This window comes from Varroa destructor, unplaced genomic scaffold (genome assembly GCF_002443255.2).
Source record: "Varroa destructor unplaced genomic scaffold, Vdes_3.0 BEIS01000001.1, whole genome shotgun sequence".
Classification (NCBI taxonomy): Eukaryota; Metazoa; Arthropoda; class Arachnida; order Mesostigmata; family Varroidae; genus Varroa; species Varroa destructor.
In genome coordinates this window covers 10,190,688-10,217,024 of record NW_019211454.1, presented here as the reverse complement: position 1 = coordinate 10,217,024, position 26,337 = coordinate 10,190,688, and the positions used below count along the sequence as shown (strand labels likewise).

Genomic DNA, 26,337 nt, shown 5'->3' with positions numbered 1-26,337 from the left:
TCCCTTATTTGCTGGAATGAATCTGATTTTCCGCAGATGTTTATATGTTAGTTCACAGCAGGTGTCCACCTCTATTCTCCATTCAATTCGTTCGATGAGCAAAGTCCCGTTTTCGAACGCACTTTCCGCTTCTTTGACGTCCTCAAGCTCTCGCACCAAACGAATCCCCGGTCCGCCCCCGCCGTAAGCCGCTTTAAGCATAACGGGTAAACCATAGTTTTTACAAAATCCCTATGCTTCTTCAGCACTCAAAATATTGGCTTGTCTGGGATGCCACGTTGGATGGCGCACTATCGCGCTGCAATTTTGTCGCCCATTTCGACCATGGGTTCCGGCGAAGGCCCAATAAAGTGAATACCGGCCTTACTAACAGCTTCCGCAAAATCTGAACGCTCATGATAAGAAACCATAACCAGGACGAATAGCGTCTACATCATTCTCCTTAGAAATTCTGATATACTTGGCAATATTAAGACACGCTTGTATTGGCGCCAATCCTCGACCGATCAGATAGGACTCGTCAGCTTTATGACGGTGCATATGCATTTTATCCTGTTCCGGATAGACAGCAACGGACCGAATACCCAATTCCGTATTGACCGAATGGCAATTTCACCCCGATTGGCAGCAACAAGTTTCTTAATAGGTTGCCTTCCTGCCTTGCTCGAGCAGAAGCGTCTCTCAACGCGGGCACGATAAAGCTGCGCCGCACGGCAGCCTTTTGCTAACCACAGACTCATCGCACTCGGTACCCTTTGCTATAGCAACACGACTCATGACGTTTGTTGTTTCGATTCATTCGTTCACACATATACACAATGATTACTACGGCAGTGCTCGGCGAGAGCAGTACTCGAAATGGAAAGTATCCCCTAAATGCACGATGGCACATCGTCGTCCAGTACGAATCACTTCATCTCGAGTACAGCCGCACATCTGTTCAGTAGACCCAATTTGCGTGAGCCACAACTATCACAGTAATATAATGTTATATAACAATTATCTTTGGCAACCTCCCTGTAAATTAGGAACTAGATATTTGTGATTAGTTGGGTAAAAATTTAGCGTGTGGCGACTAATTATTATCATCATCGGTTAAATCTGTTACCCTCATGCAGCTAAACTTTTTGTTGCTCTCGTTGTTGTCACCTCTATTCCTCATTCAGCTCTCTCGTTAAATCACAGTCAATTTCGACCAATAAGTCGTCACCCTGCATCCGCATGTCCTTCACAGCTGTTACCAATTTCACTTCCCCTGCCACCGGGGCCTGGACGATCATCTCCATTTTCATCGCACTGAGTACAACAAGTGGGTCACCTTTCTTGACAATGTCGCCTACCTTAACCCTGACATCTATTATTGAACCTGGCATAGGCGCGCCAACACTGCCCGGATTTGCCTTATCTGCTTTTGGGTTCGATGCGATAACTTCCGAATGCGTTTTGTCTAGAACAAAAACAGACCTCAATTGACCGTTCAATTCAAAGAATACCTCCCGCTCGCCCTTCTCGGTAACGTTAGCAGATACCGCTAGCATCTTGATGTGAAGCGTTTTTCCACGTTGAATTGTAACTTCAAAGTTATCACCTACATCCGGTCCAACAAAGAAGATTCTCGTATCCAATTTGTCCACAGGTCCATATTGGTTTCGAAAATTAACGAAGTCCTCATAGACCTTGGGGTACATTGCATAGGACATGACGTCAGTGTCTCGAATATGAACCGTACGAAAATAGTCTTGCAGTTTCTCCTTTTGTGCTTCCAGGTCCAATGGAAGCAGATACTCGCCTGGTCGGCCTTCAATGCGATAGGTGTCCTTCAGGATTTGTGATCGAAGAGGCTCAGGGAAACCCTTATACGGTTGACCGATGTATCCCTGCATAAACTCTACCACTGATGTGGGGAAGCTCAGTTCTTGCGCCCTATTGATAATGTCTTGAGAGCTGAGTCCATTCTGTACCATGAACTGCGCAAGATCTCCGACGACCTTCGATGATGGCGTGACTTTGATAATATCTCCTAAGAGCTGGTTGGCTTCAGCATAGGCTTTCTTCACACTTTCAAAGTTTTCACCCAAGCCCAAGGCAAACGCCTGAAACTGGAGATTCGTGTACTGCCCACCAGGAATCTCATTCTCATACACGTCAGCATTACCCGATTTCATCGTTGTGGTACATTCAAAGGGAGCATACAACATGCGGGTTTGCTCCCAGTAGGCGGAATAGTCACTGACGTCTTTCAGATTGACCCTCGTATCGTACGGGGTGTGCTGTAAACAGGCTACCAGTCCACCCATTGTCGGCTGAGAAGTGATACCCGACATGGAGTCGACGGCTACATCAATAATGTCTGCCCCAGCGTGAGCACACGCTAACATCGAGGCAACCCCGACGCCAGCGGTGTCGTGGGTGTGAATATGAATAGGTACTGTGGGATGTCGCTCACGGAGAGCGCCGACTAACATTCGACATGCTTTGGGCTTGAGTAGGCCAGCCATATCCTTGATACAAATAACATGTGCGCCTGCCTTTATGAGTTCATCGGAAAGTTTAAGGTAATAGTCAAGGTTGTATTTCGTCTTGTAAGGATTCGCTACATCTCCGGTGTACGAGATCGCTGCCTCAACAACCCCGCCAGCCTTTCCGACCGCCTCAATACCAAGTTGGATATTGGGCAAGTAATTGAGCGAGTCAAAAATACGAAAGATATCCATACCGCATTGTTTGGCCAGCTCACAAAACTTGAAAACGACATTATCTGGATACGACGCATAGCCAACGGCATTAGCTCCTCGAAGCAGCATCTGGAACGGGATGTTAGGCACTTGTTTGCGCATCTCTTCTAGTCGCTCCCAGGGACACTCACGAAGAAAACGCATGGCTACGTCAAATGTAGCCCCGCCCCAGTTCTCAAGACTGTAGAAGTTGTGGAACTTACATGACACATAAGGTAAGACTTTTAGCATGTCAATGGTACGAACCCTCGTTGCTAGTAATGACTGATGAGCATCACGGAATGTGGTGTCCGTCAGTAGAAGTCCGTTGTGCCGCCGGACGGCTTTGGCGAAACCCTCAGGTCCTTCCGCGTCCAATATTTGTTTGAAACCTGAAACGGGTCTATTAGAAGTATCGAAGGATGGTTCAACAGGGGTAATTTTTGCAGGATTGAGACCCGTAGCTAATGGAGTCAACGGGCCATTGACAACAACGTCACTAAGGTAATAGAGCAATTTCTGAGCTCGGTTTCGAGCTGGTGTGAGCTTGAATAATTCCGGATGCTCATCTATAAAGTTCGTGTCAAAATTTCCGCTTAGAAACGTTGGATTCTGGATAACGTTAAGTAAAAAAGGAATGTTCGTTTTCACGCCTCGAATCCTAAACTCTCTTAGGGCTCGTCGCATTTTGTTAGCTGAAGCCTTCATATCCTTCCCGTGAGAGACTATCTTAACCAGTAGAGAATCATAATACGGTGAAATAATGGCCCCCGCAAAGGCCAGTGCACTGTCAAAACGGATGCCAAAACCTTCACCACTTCGGAACACCTCAATCCTGCCACAGTCTGGCTGAAATCCTTTTTCCGGATCCTCAGTAGTCACGCGGCATTGAATTGCACAGCCTGTAGTTTTGATGCTATTCTGGGTTAGCCCAAGCTCATTGAGCGTTTTGCCATTAGCAATCTCAATCTGCGACTGAACCAGATCCACTCCAGTGATTTCTTCAGTGATCGTATGCTCCACTTGTAGTCGAGCGTTTACCTCGATGAAGTAATAACTTCCGTCTTCATCCAGTAGAAATTCAACTGTGCCCGCATTTTGATAGCCAACATAGGAGCACAACTTGATGGCATCCGCGTGCATAGCGAGACGTACCTTTTCGGGCATACTTAGACCGGGAGCGATTTCAATAACTTTCTGGTGTCTCCTTTGCACAGAGCAGTCTCTCTCGTATAAATGGACCAAGTGACCTGTCTTATCGCCTAATACCTGGATTTCTATATGGCGAGGATGCTCAATGAAGCGTTCGATGAATAAAGCCCCGTTTCCGAACGCACTTTCCGCTTCGGATGCCGCTCGGCGAAAACTTTCTTTGACGTCCTCAAGCTCTCTCACTACACGAATTCCCCGTCCGCCCCCGCCGTAAGCCGCTTTAAGCATAACGGGTAGACCATAGTTTTTACAAAACCTGTATGCTTCATCAGCACTTACAATTGGCTTGTCTGTGCCAGGAATAACTGGGATGCCACACTGGATGGCGCACTTTCGCGCTGCAATTTTGTTGCCCATTTCGGCCATGACTTCCGGCGAAGGTCCAATAAAGTGAAGACCGGCCTTGATAACAGCTTCCGCAAAATCTGGACGCTCCGATAAGAAACCATAACCAGGATGAATAGCGTCTACATCATTCTCCTTAGCAATACTGATATACTCAGCAATATTAAGATACGCTTGTACTGGCGCCAATCCTCGACCTATCAGATAGGACTCGTCAGCTTTCTGACGGTGCATATGCATTTTGTCCTGTTCCGAATAGACGGCAACGGACCGAATGCCCAATTCCGAACACGCACGAAAAATTCGAATGGCAATTTCACCCCGATTAGCAGCAAGAAGCTTCTTAATCGGCTGCCTTCCTGCCTTGCTCGAGCAGAAGCGTCTCTCAGCGCGGGCACGATAAAGCTGCGCCGCACGGCAGCCTTTTGCTAACCACAGACTCATCGCACTCGGTACCCTTTGCTATAGCAACACGACTCACGACGTTTGTTGTTTCGATTCATTCGTTCACACATATACACAATGATTACTACGGCAGTGCTCGGCGAGAGCAGTACTCGAAATGGAAAATATCCCCTAAATGCACGATGGCACATCGTCGTCCAGTACGAATCACTTCATCTCGAGTACAGCCGCACATCTGTTCAGTAGACCCAATTTGCGTGAGCCACAGCTATCACAGTAATACAATGTTAGATAACGATTATCTTTGGCAGCCTCCCTGTAAATTAGGAACTAAATATTTGTGATTAGTCGGGTAAAAATTTAGCGTGTGGCGACTAATTATTATCACCATCGGTTAAATTCGTTACCCTCATGCAGCTAAACTTCTTGTTGCTGTCGTTGTTGTTGCAGTTTCCTGACCAAAAAGCCCCAGTTTTCTACCCCAAATGTGCGTCCAACGACCAGGCCACAAGGATATTTAGTGTTTCCTCGTTTTGCCCTTAGCCGAGCGAAAACCTTTGGCTTCTAAATATGTTTTATTTCGTCAAACTAATCTACATTAAACGACAGTGGCAGACGCGGTGTCGCTTAGGGTTCACAATTCTTAAACAATTCCTGGTGTTATTGGCAAAGGTATTGCATCTTGAGTTATACTTTTTACCTTAGCCATTCTGTTCCCCACCTGGCCTTCTAAATAGGGAGACCCATAGAATTCGGCTGCAGGAACACAAGCAGGGTTATCAATTACTGTAGATAAGGGATCAAATCTTCGAATGTGGGTGGCAGACACAAGTTCCACACAAATTGCAAAATAGGAATACGTCACGTCTACGCTTGTTGATGAAAAAGGTATGTAAGTGAATAGATTAATATTTGGCTGATTCATCAATATAATCGGGTGGTGCGGACAAGGGTCGTGGGGGTTCGCGAGATAATGCGATAATTGAATGATCTGTATCAAACACTCATGTCGTATTTCCTGTTCGATTCTGTAATGGCATCATCTCTGCGCAGCAGTATTACCCCTCAGCCATATTACCGAATTACTTCAGCGTTAGAGAACTTACATACGAGGATTTTATTAGTCTCTATTCTACATAATGGTCAATTATCGGTACATAATGAGATTCAATTTTGACAGGACAACAATGAGACACTCTCGTACTTGTAGAACATAGATTTCAGTTTTGAGCTTTTCATAATTTCTGCATAGAATATATATTGGCTCACATAATGCACGTTGGCGAAAATTCGGCGATCAGTAATGGTGGTATATTAGGGTGGTCTTATTATATGGGTCTCGACAACTAATGGAATTGCAGGGGTTTCACAGGAGGATACGTAAAGAAGTGCAATGAAAAATAATTCTAATAGCAATACTGGTCACATTAACAAGAAACACCGATAACGGGAAAGTAGAACGGATTCATTAAAACGAGGTGAGCTGATTAAGGTGCGGTAAGGGCAGTGATAATGAAAGGGCACAAATAGAAATATCATCTATAGGGCTCATGAAAACGATAGTTAATCACAAAGCTCTTAAATTACACTCAGCAGATTAATTGAAAGAGTTTCAGCAAATAAAAACTGCTGCCGCGAAAGATATACGAGGGTACACACCATAAACAACAAGTCTGCCTGGGAGGCAGGCACGTTGTTTGTGGGGTTGGGGGCATCGGGAGGAGTACGGGGTTGAACAATAAGAAGGTTTAAAAAGGGCACGGACATTTCCGGCTTGGAACTGCTTTGTTTCGCACTTACGGGCCGTTCGCCGTACGAAAGGGCAGCACCAAATTTGAGATTGTAAACTAAGGTTTGCATTCGCGGAGACGGAAATAACATGGACAGAAGACGATCAATATGAAATTGTCGAGTAAGAAGAGATTAAAGAAAGGAGCTATACCACTGCGCCGAGGTGAGTGGTTATCAACGGTCAAAGTACAACAAACAGGATGGGGAGAGCAAAACTACTTGAAAAAGCTGCCACTGTTTTTGAAAGTTTTAGAAAGCGGTACAGTGGAAAGGTAAGAGTTAGCCTGAGCTAGGCTTATCGGCGAGAAAGCGATTTTTAATTTCAATCAATATTCTGGTGTATATATCAATTAAGGCTCTGGTGGAGATGTAGGATTTTTGATTTCCTATAAGTTTCGGAGGGAACTCCCGAGATATTAACTTGGATGAATCTGGTAAGCGTACAACACGAGAACCGTGAAAAGGTATGATAAAAGAATTCTGGATGGGATAATAGTAGTATGAGCTACACGTTCGAAGGCCTTGGCAGCGCCGACAAATACTCCAACCGTCTCATTGCCATTGACGATAGTCCGACATGTTTCAGGGTTGCAAAGCGCTTTCGAAAGCCGAATTGATAAAAGGAGGAATTTAGATTTGAGACGGGATCGAGACTAAGCACATACAAAACAAAAAAGTCCTTTTCCAAGCAAAAAAGATGGTGGTTATGGCAGTAAAGGCGGTCGCGAATGAACAGGTAGCCAGGGAAGCGTCTGGGCATTGCCTCAAAGGATATGCTATGTGTGAAGACCTTAGGCGTCGATGGTGCTGCTATTTTATAATTGGCTCTAAAGCTACTGCGGACTTCTATGATAAGGACTGCATTTGAAACGCAAACGGTCGAGTAGTGGCTATCTATTTAGCAAACGAGGCGTGGTCGACATAGGTGCTAACGTGAAATCCGGTGGAAATACCTATCCAGTAAAAAAGCCCAGATTCGCAAAGCTAAATTTATTCACAGCTAGGATGCTGGGAACCTAATTGGTTGATATTGGTATATTTTAGGCGAAAAATATAGGAGGTTCAAAGCGATCGCGAGTTATCACGATGATCGAAATAACAAACACATAGAAAATTATAGACACAGATAAATATTATATATATTTACCTATTATATATATAGGTAAAAAAATCGTGTGAAGCAGACTCTAGTGCTTGCTCCAGTAGATGCTCATGGCAATAGTAACGCCCTTTAAGCTTAATTATACAAGAAGTATTCTGTATAATTTTTCCTTAGCCGAGAAACAGACTATTTGTCCCAATGTTTATTTAGAAAGTTTCAAAAATTAATATAACTTAATTTTTATCAGTTTCAGCTCCTTCAGTACATACATAGGGTGACCAGAATAACCATTCATCCGAATAGCCGCAATTCATAATTATGTTCCCTTTAATATTAGTATCGTCTTAGGCTAAATAGTGTTCCAATAGATTTCTCCTAATAGTGGTTCTCGAAATTTGCTCCTTGGATGTGGACAGTTCGCCGCTAAGGCAAATCTACTTTGTTTCCTTCTAGTGCATAAGAAAGGACCAGTGTATCTGATCCTTACTGAGAGGATGCCTTAACTTTTCATTGAGGCCTCAGGCTGTAGCTTATCGAACTTGCTATCAGTTCTGTTTACGCTTTCGCCCGGTTCAAGTACGGCCAGACACGGCACGCCTGCACTATTTCACATTGAAAAACGTTACTACAAAATCGTTCACGTTAAGTTAAACTTGTACGTTTAGTCTATCGACGCCAACAGCAAACTGGAATTATTAGTGTTATGATAGATGCCACGGAACTCGGGACTATTGAGATGGACTAATGCTTAAATAGTTAGCAACTTTTGAACGGAGCTGCCTCTACGAACCATTTCAACGTATTTATGTATACCATCTAGTCGTATTCCCTCTTAAGCGAGCCCTTCTTCCAAGCCTACAAGTACGCTTTTCCACTGCTGTTTGTGAGGCAGTGAGCATTAGGAGATCCTTGAGAATCCACTGATTCGGCGATTTAGCTAGAATAATAAACATTAGAGTAGACGCTGTACAAACGTACTTCATATTTTGCATAAGCTATGCCACTGTTCATTTGTCATAGATTTATCAACGTCTAAACTTCGGAAGCGAAACTACCGAGTCTCATGCTTTTTATCAGCACCGATCTCCGCTACACCTCAAAACAACTGATGCAATATTATCAATTTTTGCTGACTGGCGTTGATCTGATAATGCAGACTACGCTTATAATAGATAACATTTTCAGGCTAAAAATACGAGTAATCTCGCAGCTATTTATTGACGCCTAGTTAAAGATGCATTTACTACAAACAGAAAATAACTGCAAACTTATAGGCTAACCCTGAACAACTTAAATGCGAAAACTCTATAAGTAAGCTTTTATTGCAGATTTTAAATGCGGGTATCGGGTTAACAACTGGCTCAGACTCTGAGCTTATTATGCAGATCCTTTCCCAACCGCCGCCGGACACGTCGGAAAAAAATGGTGCAGATTGGCCAGCGCGTATTCGCAATCTTATGTCACTTACGCCGACAGCTTACTCTCTAGTTATGATGCATGATGATATGATTTACGCTGTGAGGGATCCGTTTGGCAATCGGCCATTGTCCATTGGAATGGTGTTACCCCCTGGAGGACCCAGAGGTATGTCAGTATCTGCCGATTATCATGTCATTTATTAAATTTGTCATGTGAACAGATGGAAGGAGGCCAATAACTTTTGGGGTTGACTGGGAATTGACAAAGTGCTTGATAGTTAAAGTTACTTAGTTTTCTTTCGGCTTTGTACAACAGACACAAACTTGCATTTTTAAGAAAGATATTTATGTTCACGGTGTTCCTGAATATGATATTAACTTCAATGACTATCTCGTTGCCCATTTCTGTCTTCATATTGCTTTTTTTTTGGTTTCTAGAGCGATCTAACGTTTACATGAACTTTTAAAAATTTAGAGTAGCTTTATCTTGACGGAGCGACGTAATTTCAAAGAGGTAACGAAGCATTGTTAGTACTTTGACAGTCTGATTAAAATAAGAGTACAGATAATTGACCCAAGATCGCGGGACGTCTGTTTCAAAGTCACAGGACGATTAGACCTATTATCATGAATTAGGGCAATTAAACAAATTTGTGAATTTAAACGAGGAATACTCGCGGATTCAAATTATGACGAATTTACACTGAACAGGTATAACTAACTTAATAAGTTAGAGTGAGGAAAATGACAGTTTCGTATTGGATGAGTGTGTATTTATAGTACGAATCATGGATAAACGCATCAGCCATACTTGGGTGTTCCACTGTGAGGTCAAAAGTATCGACAAAACGCCTTGTGTTGATCGGCTAATAGTCAACCCGTAACCAAGCATATGACCCCACACTGGCCTGCATTTGCTCTCATATCCAATTTGAGACCGTTGGGTTTTGCAGGCTGTTCTTCTCCATTATTGGTCCTTTTTTCTTTTTTGGAAAATTAAAGTAGGACAAGAAACGCCCGTTTTTTTGTTCCGCGGCGTTACAAAACAACAAGGCGCTGAAAAATAGTGTTAATGTCATATTATATAAAATTTTTGGAAATCAAGCTACGGGTTGAATTGAACTGTCCGAGTGCTACCAGACGTGGAAGATGGCCGTCAGAGGACTCGCAGAATAGACATCTCATACTCGTTATGTTGGACTATACTTTTGCTCTTGCTTAGTGAAGGTTTATAGCAACAATCGTGCCGGAACCTATGAACGAAAAAACTATCTCATCCCGAGAATCTCAATGCACTCGATCGAGATTTGCCCCTACGCGTCATTACGTGCGAAGAAACGTAGCTGTACGGATGGGATATAACGTACTAGCACAAACGGCTAGATATCGCTCTTATATCGAGCCCAGAGAGCAAAGAACTGTAAAACCTTAGGTCAGAAACCAAGCGTCCTCTTATCGTGTTTCTCAATTACCCGGGAGACGTTCGCGGTAGATCTGTAGAGACGTATGTTGAAGGGTAGTAAAAAAAAAAAAAAGGGTAGTACAATCTTGATTATCAACTAGAAAATAGTCAACCGTATACATATAATTCGAGGAGGAATGGTAGCAATTTAACGATCAGGCTAAATCTGCTGTATGATTACGATAGCTGAATTCTATTTGATGACAGTTGAACATCGATTGTCTTATCTTCTACCTAGCTCATCTTATCATGAGCCTCGCTTAGCGAATCTCGAAACTTGCTTTCGCCATATTATAGGGTAACAATGTCCAGGTGGTCTGGCAGTTGCTGCTGCTGCCGCCACTATCATCGTCGTTGCTTCTGCCGGACACCTGCCGGACACGTTCTGGCGTTCTTCTCAGACGATTTTAGACAACGACAGTGGCAAACCAATACCCGGACGCTCGGCGTGCCGATCGTGCACCATTGTCTCTCGCTAGCGACTTTTTTTTTTTATTTTCTAGCTGTGATCGCAATACGATATGAAAAAATGACCGCGTACAGTTTGTAATGACAAACTCCCCGGGGCACTATCAGGGTCAGCTTCCACCTGACTCTCTGGGTGAGTGGCAAACATACGATGACAAAAACAGAGCGCCGTGTACAGCTTCAGCTCTGCAGTGAACCCATATATGCCTCCCTTAGCCTAGACAGCAGCCGTGTGGATGCGGGTGTCGCCTTTAAGACGGATGGATCCCTGGTAAAATAGAGGATGCAGGATATGCAATAAAAACTATGAAATATATAATGATGGAGTGTTCCGTACGCCGTAGATGCAAGCGTGTGATTTGCAAATGAACTATATTAGCGGACCGCAACGCGGTCGATTGTGTACACGGACAATGCGAGCAGGGTAACTAAACACACTGCCTGTTGGTTCGATCTCTGGAATAGAAAAAAACAAAATGGAGGCGAAGCAGACCGGTATTCGCGCATAGGAGCGATGTTATCTTTGTAATGAAAATGAATGTAATGTAATAAAAAATTTCGATGTACATCAACTCAAGAAACAGATGTAAGAAAAGTGAATAGGTACTATGATACAAAAACCATTTTTTGGAAAACGGTTCGCTTTCAAATGTTGATGATAAAAAGGTAATGAACTGGTGAAATATACACATCGTATAGAAGACTGATACGCAAGTTCGATATCATCGAAAACAAGATTTTCTCAGTGTATCCTGCTTATCGATAAGTCTGTGTTTAGTATGAAATCTCTTTCGGACGCTCATTTTCTATCAATTCAAATAGGATTACTCCATTATGTATGTTTCATAATGGAGGCATATTGCGACCAAGATATTTCTTCCGATTTTGTTGAAAGAACACCAAATAATATTTTAGGCATCAACACAGATCTATTATACGAGCAGTATAATTGGTTCACCGTAAGAAGTTCGGTTCGTATGCTATTCAAGGCCTATAGTTTTTATCTTGTTCACACAATGAGTCTGGTTACAAGTGTTTCATTTTTAACCCAGATGTTTATATAAGCCGTGCCATTTGTTGGGTCTACTAGCTTGACCGGTGTACAACGGCCGTTCACAAAGGTTACTTGATGCAGCAATTGAATGGAAATATTTTTCGAGACTACGTCACCAATGAACAGGCCAAGCAATAAAGCTGCTTTACCACAAGGATGCAAGTTCGCGACTTGGTAGACATTAACGGTTCGAACATTATTAGTATATATATATATATATGTATATGTATATATAATTAAGTGCTTTTAACACACATATGTGTCGGAGTGTATTAATGTGTGAAACAACTGTCACTCTGATAACGATCAATAGGTCTTACAAAATGTAAATACTAAATAGATCGCTCTATTCGATGAACTCATTCTTACGTTAGTATACCTGCGAATTTTGCGTTCCCAGATCCCGAGCATCCTGAAGAGTCTGCCGAAGGTTGGCTGGTATCATCAGAATCCTGCGCATTCAAATCAGTCGGCGCTACCCTCTATCGAGAGGTGCTTCCCGGCGAAATTGTTGCCCTGACCCGAGGAGGTCCTGTCAGCTGCTGCATCGTACCACGGCCATTCCCGGTTGATCCGGCATTCTGCATATTTGAGTACGTGTACTTTGCAAGGCCCGACTCCATTTTTGAAGGCCAGATGGTCTATGATGTTCGCATGGAGTGTGGTCGTCAGCTGGCACAAGAAGCATTTGTCGATGCTGACATCGTATCAACTGTGCCTGAATCCGCCACGCCATCCGCCCTCGGTATGTAAATAGCAGCGTATTTCATTCGAACTCGTTTCGTCACCCTTACTATTGGATTCTGACCGCTTCCGTTCTCCGACTGAGCAGACCTAATTAACAGATAATGAGCCATCCGGAATTGCTTGCGTTTATTTCATGCACAAATACTGCACGAATAATGAAACAAATTTGTGGGACCTTATTAAATCGATGAAAAAAAACGGCTTTAGCAATATCTTACTAGCTAAAAGTTATAGTTCTTGTCTGGGCTATTATTTCTACTAGGAACGAAGTATTCCCCGACCACTTACCGAAATCATTGGACAGCGTCGAATGGTACTGCTTTCTGTATAGTAGGCTGGGTAAATATGCAGTAAGGATTGAATATCTATTGACCTCTAAAACAATAAGTACCGCGATGAAATCTGCTGAGGATTTCATAACCCAAATTGCTATATGGCTTGGTTTTGACAACTCGGGCGACATATTCAAAGCGCGCTGTCTACTGATGACAAGACATCACCGTAGTAAGACTCTCCGTAAAGATTTGGTAAGGTCCTGTCATGAAAATTTTGAAGCTGAAACGGCTAGTTAACTTAAAACCCCAATTTGCTTGTAAAGCAATTTTCACTATAGTTAGATAGACTGATTTAATGATCAATAGCGAACATTACCGGGCCTCAGTAATGTGCATTCTTTTCTGGCATTATTGCTTTCCTTAAGTAAGCTACTTACCCTGGGTAAAATGTATTCTGGCAGAAGTCGCTGGAAGCTGTAGGACCCACTTTCTATCGTCACGGGCATTCAAAGCGTTGGAAAATGTCACAATGTACATTCGTTTTATAAAATAGCTGGTATGATTTACTGCCAGCACGAGACGCCTATACTTGCATAAGTTAATTAGGTCGTACTCCCCTGGTTATGATACTATCCAGAAGACTGGATAATTCTTTAGCAATTAGGAGAACATGATTCTCCACTATTCTAATTAGTACAAACTAGTATTAGAAATTATCTGTTTTGTATCAGTTCAACGCGGCACCAGTCGAACTGCGAACAAAGTTCATTATCGAGAACTGGAAGGTTTATAATAGACTTGATAGAAAATGATAGCGCAATATGTGGGACTTATGTGTGGACGGCCCGAATATCAACGACCAGCAGCAATCGTGCACGGGCTAGAATTGGTACGCATATGCAATGGAAGACGCAGCACTATCTTTTAACTAATTCCAACTTAACCTAAGTCTAACATATATTTTTCCCGCCTACAGACGAGCTCGTCGCCGTCATTCGCATTATCACTGTGTTCCACGATCGCCGCAATCCCCGTTGGAGTTTTTGATTCTAGCTCTCCCGGTCGTGTTGTTATCTTGCAACACTTATACTTTTATACCTTGTTTTGACAATTCGATCAGAGTGTTTTATAGTAATGTCGATAGCTTCATGCTACTGCTGACAATGTACCCTGATTTAGATACTCTTCAATCATATTTTAGTCGACTATGTCTGGTTCTGTAACGAAGGCGTCATACATATTCCGTACGTGTGCTTTAGTCTACATTTCAGTACATTTAAGTAGCGTAACATAAAAAAGCACAGTATTTTCTTGAAAAACCAGGTCTTCATGCGAAAGGTTTTTCTAAAAAAAGCCGTTTTCGGAGTGATCGATTGCGAAACAGGGACCCTTCTTACACATTTTAAAACAATTCATATATATATATATAAATGATTGATAATGTATGAATCTGTATGTGCTAACCGTTTTGAAAACTACTTGTTTTGCATCTGTAGAACGGGCTAACAGTTAATAATATCATTATAATAGTTGTTATTATAACCAGGTTTGTGTTATATTAATGTTCTTCTTTTGCCTATCGCCCATCCCCCCCCCACCTGATTCTATGCGCATCGTTATGTCTTCATTAAACCTTTCGCTTGAGTTCCTCCTGTTTAGCATTTTACTGTTACGTTGCTTAGTCTCTGCTGAAAAGACTGCTTATTTCTATAATTACTTCTGATCTACGTCTGATGCACACATCAATCTTCAGTACTTCCGATCTGCAATCTCAAACAATTCTAATGTCTCACAATTGAACTTTAGTAAACTACTGCAATCTTTCGAAAAGAAAAAATAGAAGATTTCCTTTTTTGCTTCACTTTTTTGATAAAATTAATTATAAATAACTGTCACGGCGTTCTTTTTCTGTATTATGTTAAGCTTTTAGCCTGACCCACTTCTTATTCGTTTGAGCATTCAGCCCAACATTCTGGCCAGTTAGTACTACCGAATACATCATATATAGCGGCGTCGTATGCAAGTTCGAAGAAAGTTTGCCATAACAGACATCCGCCTATCCGTGACTATTGACAAGAAAGCTAGTTATTTTTAGAACAAACCACAAGCTCATCATGGTTGAAAAAAATGTATCGTTCTAACAGTTGGAACGAAGACCAGTAATTATTCCCTCTCTTCATGCGGAACGGACTCCATTGCAATTATCGGCCTTTCGTTTAAGCTTGCAATCCACAATTATTGTGATTTACTTTTACTACCACAAGTTATTGTCAGTGTATATAGAATTTGGTGAAAGTGCGACGAAGACTTCGATGAGGCGGGGCTCAAAGATCCTCAATAGCGCTTCTATTTAAACGGCTCGAGATTGCTTAAAAGTGGTGTAAAAAAGGGCTATTTCTAATAATTCCAGATGCAGAGGCTAGCGGCCGTCGCCGAGCAATTGCTGCTAACTGGATCGTCTTTTTGACTTGCCATCAGCCCGAAATTTAATCGTACCTTTTTTATATGAATAATATCTTAAATGGGCCCAAATCTATAACTACTGCCATTGATATAAGCGCTGCCATTGAGAGGTAGGAATATTTCGAAGACTACGTGCTTGTTTGAATCGCAAACGGAAACAGTGATTGAGGTTTTATTCAGTGAGCGTTACACCTTTAGAGCATAGACAAAAAAATTTCGCCACATATAAATATATATACACATCGCGTATATATACACATATATGGTACCTCAAATGGCTGTACTAGCGACGTAGCTGTCGCCTAACCACTCGCTTTTACAAATTTACACATTTGTTTGTTATCACTGAAGTAGGTACGTTATTACGGGCACGAAGCACAATAAAAGCTTGCTAAAGTTCATCCATTTCCACTTGTTTGTTCTTCCTTTATTCTTTCCCTTCAAAGCGAACTGCCTTTTTTGAAGATGTCTTCACTATTTGCAACCATGACAGCTAAATACCTTCATTCTCTATTATTTTCTTCTCTACCAATATGCTACGTGCAAACACGCCAGAAACTTTTTTTTGACAAGGGATGTTCTGAACGTACGCGTAAATACATGTAAATTATATGAAGGCCTAGGTTCGCCATAGACAATGTGATATATACGATTGTTCTTGTGTGCTATTTCAGCAACAAGGACTAAGGTAGCCGATTATGGTACAATGAAAAAAAAAATCTAATAACAAGGAAGCACTTCTCTCTCTGTTCAACTTCTATACGATCAGGAACGAACTACACAGAGCGCGAAATGGAAATAGCTACCCATAATTTAGCAAATTACATTTGGGCATTTTGGCTATTGAATGTCGTTTGTGTCGTGAAATGAGCGGCAGTCGGTAGCCGGTTGGCCTTGCAAGCCTAATGTGTTCAAGGCGTACAAGCATCGTCTAGAAATGAGTCTTTCTTTTCAGATACAAACTAATTGTACGAGATTATTATAGGATGATTCGAGTGGCAGTGGCGCTAGAGTCCCACTTAGCCAACGGTCGATATACGTACAGTTGCTAGCAGCGCCAGCGCTACTAGAAGTCACATTGAATTTTACTAGTTGCGACAGTATACGTCAACGTAAGCGGGACGGGTTGAAGTTTCCTTGCAGCTTTGCCTTCTGAACGTGCTGAATAATAATAATAATAACAGTAATATTAATATTGCATGATTCCAGTAGACTGAAAACAACGCAGGGCAACCTCATCAAGGTAATTTTTCTCGAAGATAATTGAGCGCCGCCCCCTGAAGCTCTGCAATAGGGTGAAAGGAATTTGATAAGGGCAGGAAGTGCCAGTCGGGTGTCCTTCGAGATATTTTCGAATATCAGAATACACAACTTAAGGATATTTTTTTTTTTTATGTATGTGCGGGTAATGTCTTAGTGTCGTATCATCGTAAAGCCCTGTTTTAAGACAAACTGTTTTACAGGCTATTGTGAGTTGTAATATACAAAAAGAGCTAGTAACGAATAGAGGATATGAAATAACCTCATTAGTATTTTCGGTCATTGAAGAGGAACTAACTGAATTTGACAGAATATCGAGGCGTTATTGAATATTCTGCATCTCCTGGTGGATCATGTCAGACTCGTGGTTCCGAAAAGGTATATTCGATGGCGCGCCATGTCTACTGGTTGTATTTGGATTTGATTGTTCACCACTTTCCTCGTAGCGCCAAACATGTAGAAAGCAAGAAAGTAGGAAAATTTCCTCCGTGGTCCACGTCCTAGTAAGATATTTCAAGACAGCAGCTCTTAATATCGTGATTCAGCATTAAACTATGCACACTATAAATATAGCATGTACTATATACATATAGTTCAGGGAAGCTGCCGTCCCAATAATACAGGCTGCGTGGAATTTTCGAGTAGAACTTGATCTGGACTTTTATAGGGAACGGAAGTCAGCCCTTATTAATAACCAGTTTCACTGACAGGATTTCAATACTGGTTGCCTTTGGAGCATTGAAACTTGCTCTATTGATGCGCGTATTGAAGAACTCCTATATTGAAGAAGCTATTTGTATCCTGGTTTATAATCACTGCCCATAATAATCGTTATCCGTATCTTACGTTTAGTAATTACGTCGTTAGGGATTACTTCAGACGACTGGTACCGAAACAAAGCATATCTACTCGCATACCTCCATTTAGATCACCATGTGTACCGAGATGTAGCAGGCAAACGTATTTAATAATCTCACTGTCGTAAGTCCAGTATTTCCAAGTTGAAGACTGACATACTGTGAGCATGGAGATAATCATTTCGCATGAGTATTGAGTGGGACTGCATGGACCTAGAACAAACAGTTCATATAGGGATGTCAATGAAAGATGCAAGAAAGCAGTACTGGCTTAAGCTATGTCTTCGTAGATCTTCTACCAGTTACTTACCGTTGCTGTTATATGCTCGTCGCGTTCTATTGTTGCAGGTTTCTCACAGAGTACAGGCATCCCGTACGCAGAAGTACTCTGCAAAAATCGTTACGTAGGACGTACGTTCATCCAGCCATCAACAAGGCTTCGAAAACTCGGTGTCGCAAAAAAGTTCGGTCCCCTCTCAACTAACTTCGTTGGTAAACGCATCATTCTCATTGATGACTCGATCGTACGGGGTACCACTATCGGCCAGATCGTCAAATTGCTCAAGGAGGCCGGAGCTCAAGAGGTAATATAAAAAAAAAAGGCATAGTCAGCATTGTTAATGAACCTGCTTCTTAAAAAAAACAACGGTTCTGTTAATAGTTTCGTGCAATACATATACGAGCACAATCTCGAACATTCAACACGAACACGCAACGGTGGCGGAAAGCAAAAGAGTATGTCTTCAGAGGACTATTGAATCCCGCAGACATTTGTTACCTCATAGAAGGTTATAATGTGGCGTTTTTTTAAAAAAAAAAAAAAATCATTGAGTAGTAATTATCGTGACTTCTTCAGCGGTCGTATTTCTATCTGTTCCAGTAAGTCTTAGTTTTGCATAAGAACTCATTATGCTTAAAATAACATACTCCCAACTTTATAGCGAACAATGCATCTTGTTAAGCTATATCGGGAATAGCTATTGAGTATAGTATACTACATGCCTGTTCGAAACTGAGTGCGCATGCATTGTAGAAATACAATGTTCTATACAAAGCACTCAAGTCTTTTATGGGCGAATTCTTAATATATCTGCTATGAAATTTGCTATTTACTTATTACTTGGATGAATTGGTTGGAGTTAAGAAACACAGTCCATATCCATATTTACTCTATCCAACCTGTTTACCATTGTACTTTCTTAATGTGCTTCAATGCAGGTTCACATCCGAATTGCGTCCCCACCTCTACACTACCCGTGCTATATGGGCATTAATATCCCGACATCTGACGAGCTCATTGCTAACAAGTTGAATCCATCACAGCTAGCAGAGGGACTGGGTGCCGAGAGCCTTATCCATTTGTCGGTCGAAGGACTTGAGACAGCCGTGCGAAAAAGCATTGACCGTACTAAAGTCAAGGACGTTGGCCACTGCACAGCCTGTCTGACGGGAAAATACCCTGTCAGCATTGATTTCTAGGAATTTTTTCAACAAAAGTCTTTTTTCTATTGTCTTTCTACATAGAACTAAAATATGGCGAATTGCGCATCACCTAAGCAACTAATATAAAGCGACCTCGCTAACATTTGCCACTCAAACGTCGCGCGCAAGCTGGTACCGTCGCTCTATCACACACAATATCAATGCGGCACATCACACATATATACATGTAGATAAAAGATGGATAAACGTGTGCATGACGGACAAACGTACCGAAACATACGCTTGGGAGCGTGCATGCACACACACACACGCACACAGTCACGAATAAACAGTTACACATTGTTCTTAACGCTTAGTGAATCGAATAAAACAACGGCAGTACCTAAATTCCCACCAGCGTCAACAAATCGTTCGTGACCATTTTGATGCCAACCGAAGTGATCGATCGCAGCAACAGGCAGCCGAGGACATTGTTCCGTTCAGCTACGTACACGTACCGTAGAGACGGCCATATGCACGAATGACTATATCGCAATAGACAAAATAACTATCTCATTTTAGTTACAATCGTATTAATATCAACAAATAGAAGATATTGATATGAATAATAATTATTATAATTAAGAGATAGTATAATAGGCGACACCTTCTGAGTGGAATAGGCGTTGTATATGGGAAATTCTTTAAGCTGATATGATACTTGGTCCGAGGGGCTCTATTAGATATATTTAACGACTCGGCCATAATATGTTATACAATATACATCTATAAATACAATAGTATCACTATTTAGCAAGTGAATCCAAATGTTAGTTTCTTATAATAGAGAACTTGCTAAGTCTCCAGACAAAAACAAATCGGAACCTAAGAATGAAAGGGTTGACCCAATGCACGCGACTGGTTTAACAGTTAGAAAAAAAATAGGGGGGATATTTTTTTCACAAACCTCTCTTTCTGTTCTTCTGTCCCATAGAAGCGAGGTCGTTTCGCTGCTATTACTATTATATTATTGAATAAGATATGTTCCCAAGTATTAATGGATACATTTACGAGAGAATATAGGCTTGTTCATTTTTACTACGATTGATACGTCTGAAAGATATTGCAAAGATAAGCATGCGTCTATGGTGAAAAAAGCAAGCTGACCATACAATCATACATTGTTGACGGGCTATCGCTGGCGCGGCAGTGAATTTTGCCGTGGCTTTTTCTAGCGTTTGTTGATATGCATGGATCACGCAATGCACGAGCAGAGCATGCGCGTTCTTCTCTTGCGTGTACACAGATATTCAACGACAACAACAACAGCACAAGCACGTATCTGATGAAAGCGCACTTGTTTGTTCGGATAGGACTACCTCCCCTGATTCAGCCACAACCGCGTACGAATCATTATTGGCGTATAATTCTTATTACAGAAACTGTGTGTCAGGCGGGCTTCACAAAAGCCGAATGCGGAAAAAATCATTTCTCTCATAGAAAAAGTAACTTGCATTTAAGATTAAGCAAACGGAACGAAACGTCGCGGCGAAACGTCGATTGGGTTTCTGGCAACGAGTTAATGTGATCGATCCAAATGAAAGCACATATTAGGTCCACGGACCTGCCAGTTGCAGGACGATTTGCCATACATTTTGCCTTCATTGCGAGACACATGATCGTTTGAAATTAATCCAGTACGTTTTTTTCCCAACGTCCTCTTGCTTGCTGCCGCACAGTATGTACATAATTATCATATTTAGACACGTTTACACATGTTGTGATTGCAGTGCCTTCACTGTAAAATCGCGATTGAAAACGCGAACGGGTTTCTTGGCATACTGAGAAAGTTGAAATCAATTTTATATATAGCCCACACTAAGTAGCATCGAAGTCTAGGGTTTTGCGTTTTTCTCATGCAAAGTTAGCCTGGGTTCAATTCAACGCGTTACTTTCTGTAACAGTACTCTGTTCTCATTTAAGGTCTTTTGCCACCCGTCCCCCTTTTGCCCTCTATGACAGTTACGATGTCATCGTCAAAGTTTGCAGGGCTATTCTCTTCATAGGAGATATCGAAGCTTTTCACACAACTCGAGTTAATTCCAAGCAATTCCTTCACTAGCGGACGGATTATCTGTGGCAGGATACATCGAATTGGGAGGGTAACATTCTCCGTCAGTTTATCGTTGTTATATGACGACGCGCGATAGCCATTCGAGAAGAATGTTGTTGTTGTCATAGTCGGCGTCTGAATCGCTACTATGCGTCTAGCAGACATTGCGCAAATTCAACGGGATAGGTTTATGAGAGACTAGGTTTAGTCTTTCCTTAGGCTGTTAACGTGTGTTCTTCCTATCGTTTTACGTTGATCCGACGACTCCGCCAAGCGCAACTTGTAATCGTAGTAGAATTGTTGGATAGAACTCCAATTGGGCGATGGTAGTGCGTAGCCGTTATGGACACATTAGTGGTGGTAAAAACAATCGTTATATTTTTCCAAGTTGTCACACGCGCCTGCTTTCCTACTCCCAAAAGGCATGGTGCCTATCGGCTGCTATGATATGGACTCCGTTTTACAATAGAAAGTTAGGACAAAATGATTTAGGTCTTCGTCGAATCTCTGATTCGTCGAGCAGACGAAAATTTCTGATAGTGGTGTCTTTTCCTGCCTTTCTACACACCGCGTAAAACGGGTCGAAGTAAGCGGCATATGCGTACAGCTGTTGTTGATCGTGCCTGCGCGCACGATTATGCTAGGTGTGCTAAGTTTGAACGTCGGAAATTTTTTGCTCATATAGCCCGCTTGCATTTAGCATACGGTTTCCATGACTCTTATGTTTTGTGCTTAAATCGTATCGTGGCAATTCTGTGTACATTGTTTTCCCGCTACGTACAGAGATGTTCTCATGATAATTAGTACTATTGTAGTCCGTAGCATCTTTTGTAGAAAAATGATGAATCGATGACCCAAAGAGGAAGATTTACTAGAGTATTTTCAAAGATGATATCGCCGCCTTTAGCAAATGCACGAAGATATGTAGAGAATCAATTCGAATTTATGTACCGAAATGATAGAGCATATGCTGAATTGTGTACAACCAATGAGCTCCTCTTCAAAGCGGATCTGCAACGTGCAAAAGGAGCGGTGTTATTTTGGAACGATTTTTCCTTGTGGGCTTTACGTCCCTACTCGCTCCCTTTAATTCCGAAAAAGTAGGGCGTGCTGTGTCCTGTGTTGTTGTTGTTGTTGTTGTTGCTTGCGTCGCTCGTGGCTTACTAGGCCAGAGTCGGACCACGCATGGCAATGCAGAGCTTCTCTCAAGAAATAAGCAGTTGTGGAGTAGCTCGCTTAACCGAGTGGTAGCATATATGATAGCAGATACTCCTTCGGATTAGATAAGTTATTCGCAGGGCGCTTGTCAGACCGATAAAACTACTTGGTGATTGATCTACGATTACTACGTAACTAAGTAAAAGCTTAGCTAAATAAAAGTACTTAATTACACGAGTCGAGTAAAACAAATAAATGTAGGTACGCACTGATAAGAGCAGCTGTTAAAAAGCTTGAGTAAAAAGCGTACTTCATTTGACTTGGACCTGTTATTCTATGAGCCACACGTAGCAAGGCTAATTTCGTTACCTGAACAGAGGTTGGCCTTTTTGATTCATTACACTTGTAGTTCAACAGGGCAAAGGCGGTTCCTCTTGCAACTATAATATAATATGTAACCTTAGAAAAATGTAAAAAAAGCTGCATACAGCACGACACTATGGGCAGTGATATAAATGGTCTGTTTATCTATCTACAGTTTCTTTGTTGTAAAAAAAAGTCGATTAGTCCAGTTCTACATCAACTAGTATTTGGTCATCGGTTTCTCAGCATCGAGAGCACGAACCTTGAATGCATAGCGGTCCTTTATGCTGAAACGAATTTATTGCAGTGTCTATTTTTACTGGTATTTAATGGTAACATTGCTAGTTGAAGATACTAATATTCGTCCTTTGAACCATTGTTTAGCCACCATTTGTTTTGGTCCTGCTCCTTAGCTTTTACCTTCGATAGCTTTCGGCGTGTTGGGGGCGAACAGAGGCAACAAACACAATAATCGTAACGCGAATCGAATTCAACAAACATTTTGCCCCCGCTGTTCAAGATCGCATCGTAAATATATATGAACAAACATTGCGCGAGATCACTGTGTCTATTTACAACCACTAAACGTAGTGTGTTTAAGTCGTTATCCCAACTATCGATCGATTTGTTTGTTCGCCGTTAGAGCTGGCTAAAAAACTGATTACGACAGTATACATACACGTGCAAGATAGATATTTATCTTCAAACAAGGGTTTTTATAAATGCTTAATGCCTCTTTGGGACCAGCAGGCCAAGTAGAAAATCGAGCGGTACCTCGGTGAAAAGTACGACCCCGCTACAGCTATGAGCATATCGGTAGAGTCGGCCAGCGTTTGCGATAGGTTAAGACTACCTAATTTGCGAAGTCGTTTCTAAAACAAGCATCCCAAACGCTAACAGTGGTCAGGTTTGATAAATTAGAATGGTGTTAAACGAACGACTCATTTCGACTCGGAGTTTCTGGCATGAAGTGAAGATGGCTCAAGGTGATCGATGTCAGGAGACTTCATCAGGCGGGGCTCAGTCTGAAGGAGGTCGTCGTTAGTCTTACCGTACGAACAAATGTTCCTGGCACATGAAAAACTGTGCAGCTAATATTGAAATGTTTCCACATCGCCCTTCACAAATATCCATCGTAACATCTACAACTCAGAAGGATACTAGTCTCGAGCACAGGATGCTAACTCGCTTATTCCGGCGGCCACTCTTATTCGCTGGGATCTGTAATAGGGAAGACAGGAAAAATCAAGATACATACGTGCGGTCAAACAGGGTAGGCGGTACAGTATTTTAGCAAAGATATTGAAAATAGCTAAACTACCTTAGTTACTGTTAAACGGCTATGCTGACATATCTAGAAAATCGATGCCTTTGACGGTTTTAAATCGCATAGCGCGTTTCAGCGAGGCGGTAATATATGACGTTATAGGTATTTTCGTATTAGGAACATCTGGGGTTGGTCGTCGTTCGTTCCTGGTGATCATCTGAAGCGTGATTTGCTATCCAAGTTGAAATCTCCGGTTCTAGACAAGTACGGTTAAAAAAACTGACCAGTGACAACGCTTACTGTACATTCAACCTAGTTTTATATAGGTACCGGTAGGCAACTTGTCGAACAACAGATTTCTGACAATACGAAACAAGGTGTGTTTATGCCCGGATTCGAACCCATGCCGCCACGGGACTTTCACATCTGGCAAAAGAGTACGTTACCCGCTTTCTCGCTTCTATGTATAGATAGCGAGAAATAACCAGAATAATTGTTAATGACATATATTTATAGGACGTTTTCATACACAGCACCCGTGTCGATGGGCCTACCGTATGATTGCTACCAGCAATGGATATGATTGTAAATTCATTTCTGGATTTTCACTGCTGTTCTCAGGTAGCCAATCGTAAGCAGTAATATATGCGTACGAGAGGCACAAAAGATGAGAGATTTGTCGCGCAGGGTGGTGTTGTTAAGTTAAAATCGAAGTGAACCGGTAAATAAATTACTGAGCTGCAATATACCCTTCTTAATCCCGTGGACTGACGTGATGAGAGATGATGATATTAAATCGCCGCCTTTCTAACTTCACGCCTTAAGAACAGATTATTTTATTGCTACTTTAGTTAGCGGTAGTGGATGTAGCGATTATCGATGAAACTGACGAGTAGTTGACTAGGAAGTTCCCATTGAAGCTGACAGATGGCGCCAGCGTCGGATCGGCTGATCGTATCTAGCTGAGGCTGCTTTAATCCTCGCGATGGCGTATTGGGCAACGTACTCTTTTGCCAGATGTGAAAGTCCCGTGGCGGCATGGGTTCGAATCCGGGCATAAACACACCTTGTTTCGTACTGTCAGAAATCTGTTGTTCGACAAGTTGCCTACCGGTACCTATATAAAACTAGGTTGAATGTACAGTAAGCGTTGTCACTGGTCAGTTTTTTTAACCGTACTTGTCTAGAACCGGAGATTTCAACTTGGATAGCAAATCACGCTTCAGATGATCACCAGGAGCGAACGACGACCAACCCCAGATGTTCCTTGAGCGAAATGTGGCAAAAGCTTACCTCGCAACCGAGAGTGAGAACCAGATGACAACAGTCATCTGGGTCACTCTCGGTTGCGGAAAAAACTGAAAAGAGAAGAGAGTAGAAAATGGCAAAAAAAAATATCTGACGATACATATATTGACTGTTTGCACGACAGAAAGGGAAATCATGTTTATGCAAGACTGTTACTGGCGATAGAGCGCTAATCTTTTACGATACCCGTAAGAAATTGTTGAACCCCTTTTTGTTCGGTGCCATATGGAAATATTCAAAGTCAATAGCTGCGCCTTGGAGTGGCAAAGTTTAACATAATGTTACTGGCTTGTGATAAGGCCACATCAGTCATTTGTTACTGCTTTGACGATGGATTTCCAGTAGGGAATGCTGCGTACAGCGCGGAGATTGTTTAATTGATGACCACTTATTTCAGTCAATGCAGTATATCTAGTAAGGCAGACACTTCAGAACGTGGACTGAAGTCCGTAATTGGACCGACGAACGACCCCTTCCTAGAACAATGGTCGTAGGAAGAGAGCGATATTACTTTAGCTGAAATGTACTCACTTGTTTAGAAGCTACAATAAATTAAGGCGGATAATAACAACAGAAAACTCTTACCCAGCCTAATATCTTCAAGAGAGCTTGGGAGAGAAAAGGAGAGAAAGAGAATACTAATGAACTACTTTTCAGCCAAGTGAGGTAGGGACAACTGGGCGCAACTTCAGCTATGGCTGACCAAGATCAAAAGCAGAGCTCATCCCTTTTTTAATGCTCATTATGGAAAGCGACCAAAGCAATTGGCAAAGCGAGAGAAGATCGGGCAACAAAGCAGGATTCGTCTGTATTTTATGTTGTTATGTTAATGGAGATACTAATGTGCCAAAAAGATTGATGAATAGTAGAAAAGGTTTTCTAGCATTAGGACTAGCACTGCTTAACTCCCTCTATGTAAATAATTATAATAATGTATACAGTTGTCGTGCAGGAGCCCATGCCGCAAAACAACTAAGGGTTTATGTAGAAACATGGAAAGCAGACAACATATCCTTGACCGATACTCGAACAATCGGCTGTTGTGGCTGTGATAAGGGAAGTTGAAAACCTGAAAAAAGCAGGAAAAATCATGCGTCGAAGCTATAAGGGATTTAATTCGCTTGTGTTTAGGA

General features: G+C 41.9%; 1 protein-coding gene, 1 long non-coding RNA gene and 1 pseudogene across 2 annotated transcripts in view; 1 reads left to right on the top strand and 2 right to left on the bottom strand.

The window, feature by feature from the left end:
* LOC147758231 (uncharacterized) overlaps positions 1-18,022 on the bottom strand; it is a 41,789-nt gene extending 23,767 nt beyond the window's left edge. Inside the window, exons 1-3 of the long non-coding RNA XR_015319343.1 lie at positions 17,884-18,022; positions 17,634-17,786; positions 12,351-12,805 (exon numbers count right to left, since the gene is read on the bottom strand). This is a non-coding gene — a long non-coding RNA (uncharacterized LOC147758231). The remainder of the gene's footprint in view (positions 1-12,350; positions 12,806-17,633; positions 17,787-17,883) is intronic.
* LOC111244559 (amidophosphoribosyltransferase-like) overlaps positions 1-22,797 on the top strand; it is a 28,409-nt gene extending 5,612 nt beyond the window's left edge. The window contains exons 5-8 of the mRNA XM_022791789.2: positions 8,898-9,153; positions 12,372-12,716; positions 17,922-18,157; positions 18,792-22,797. Coding sequence (XP_022647524.1) covers positions 8,898-9,153; positions 12,372-12,716; positions 17,922-18,157; positions 18,792-19,052 — 1,098 coding nt within the window. The 3' untranslated portion in view covers positions 19,053-22,797. The remainder of the gene's footprint in view (positions 1-8,897; positions 9,154-12,371; positions 12,717-17,921; positions 18,158-18,791) is intronic.
* Positions 1,152-4,715, bottom strand: LOC111244550 (pyruvate carboxylase, mitochondrial pseudogene; annotated as a pseudogene).
* Positions 22,798-26,337: the final 3,540 nt, after the last annotated feature.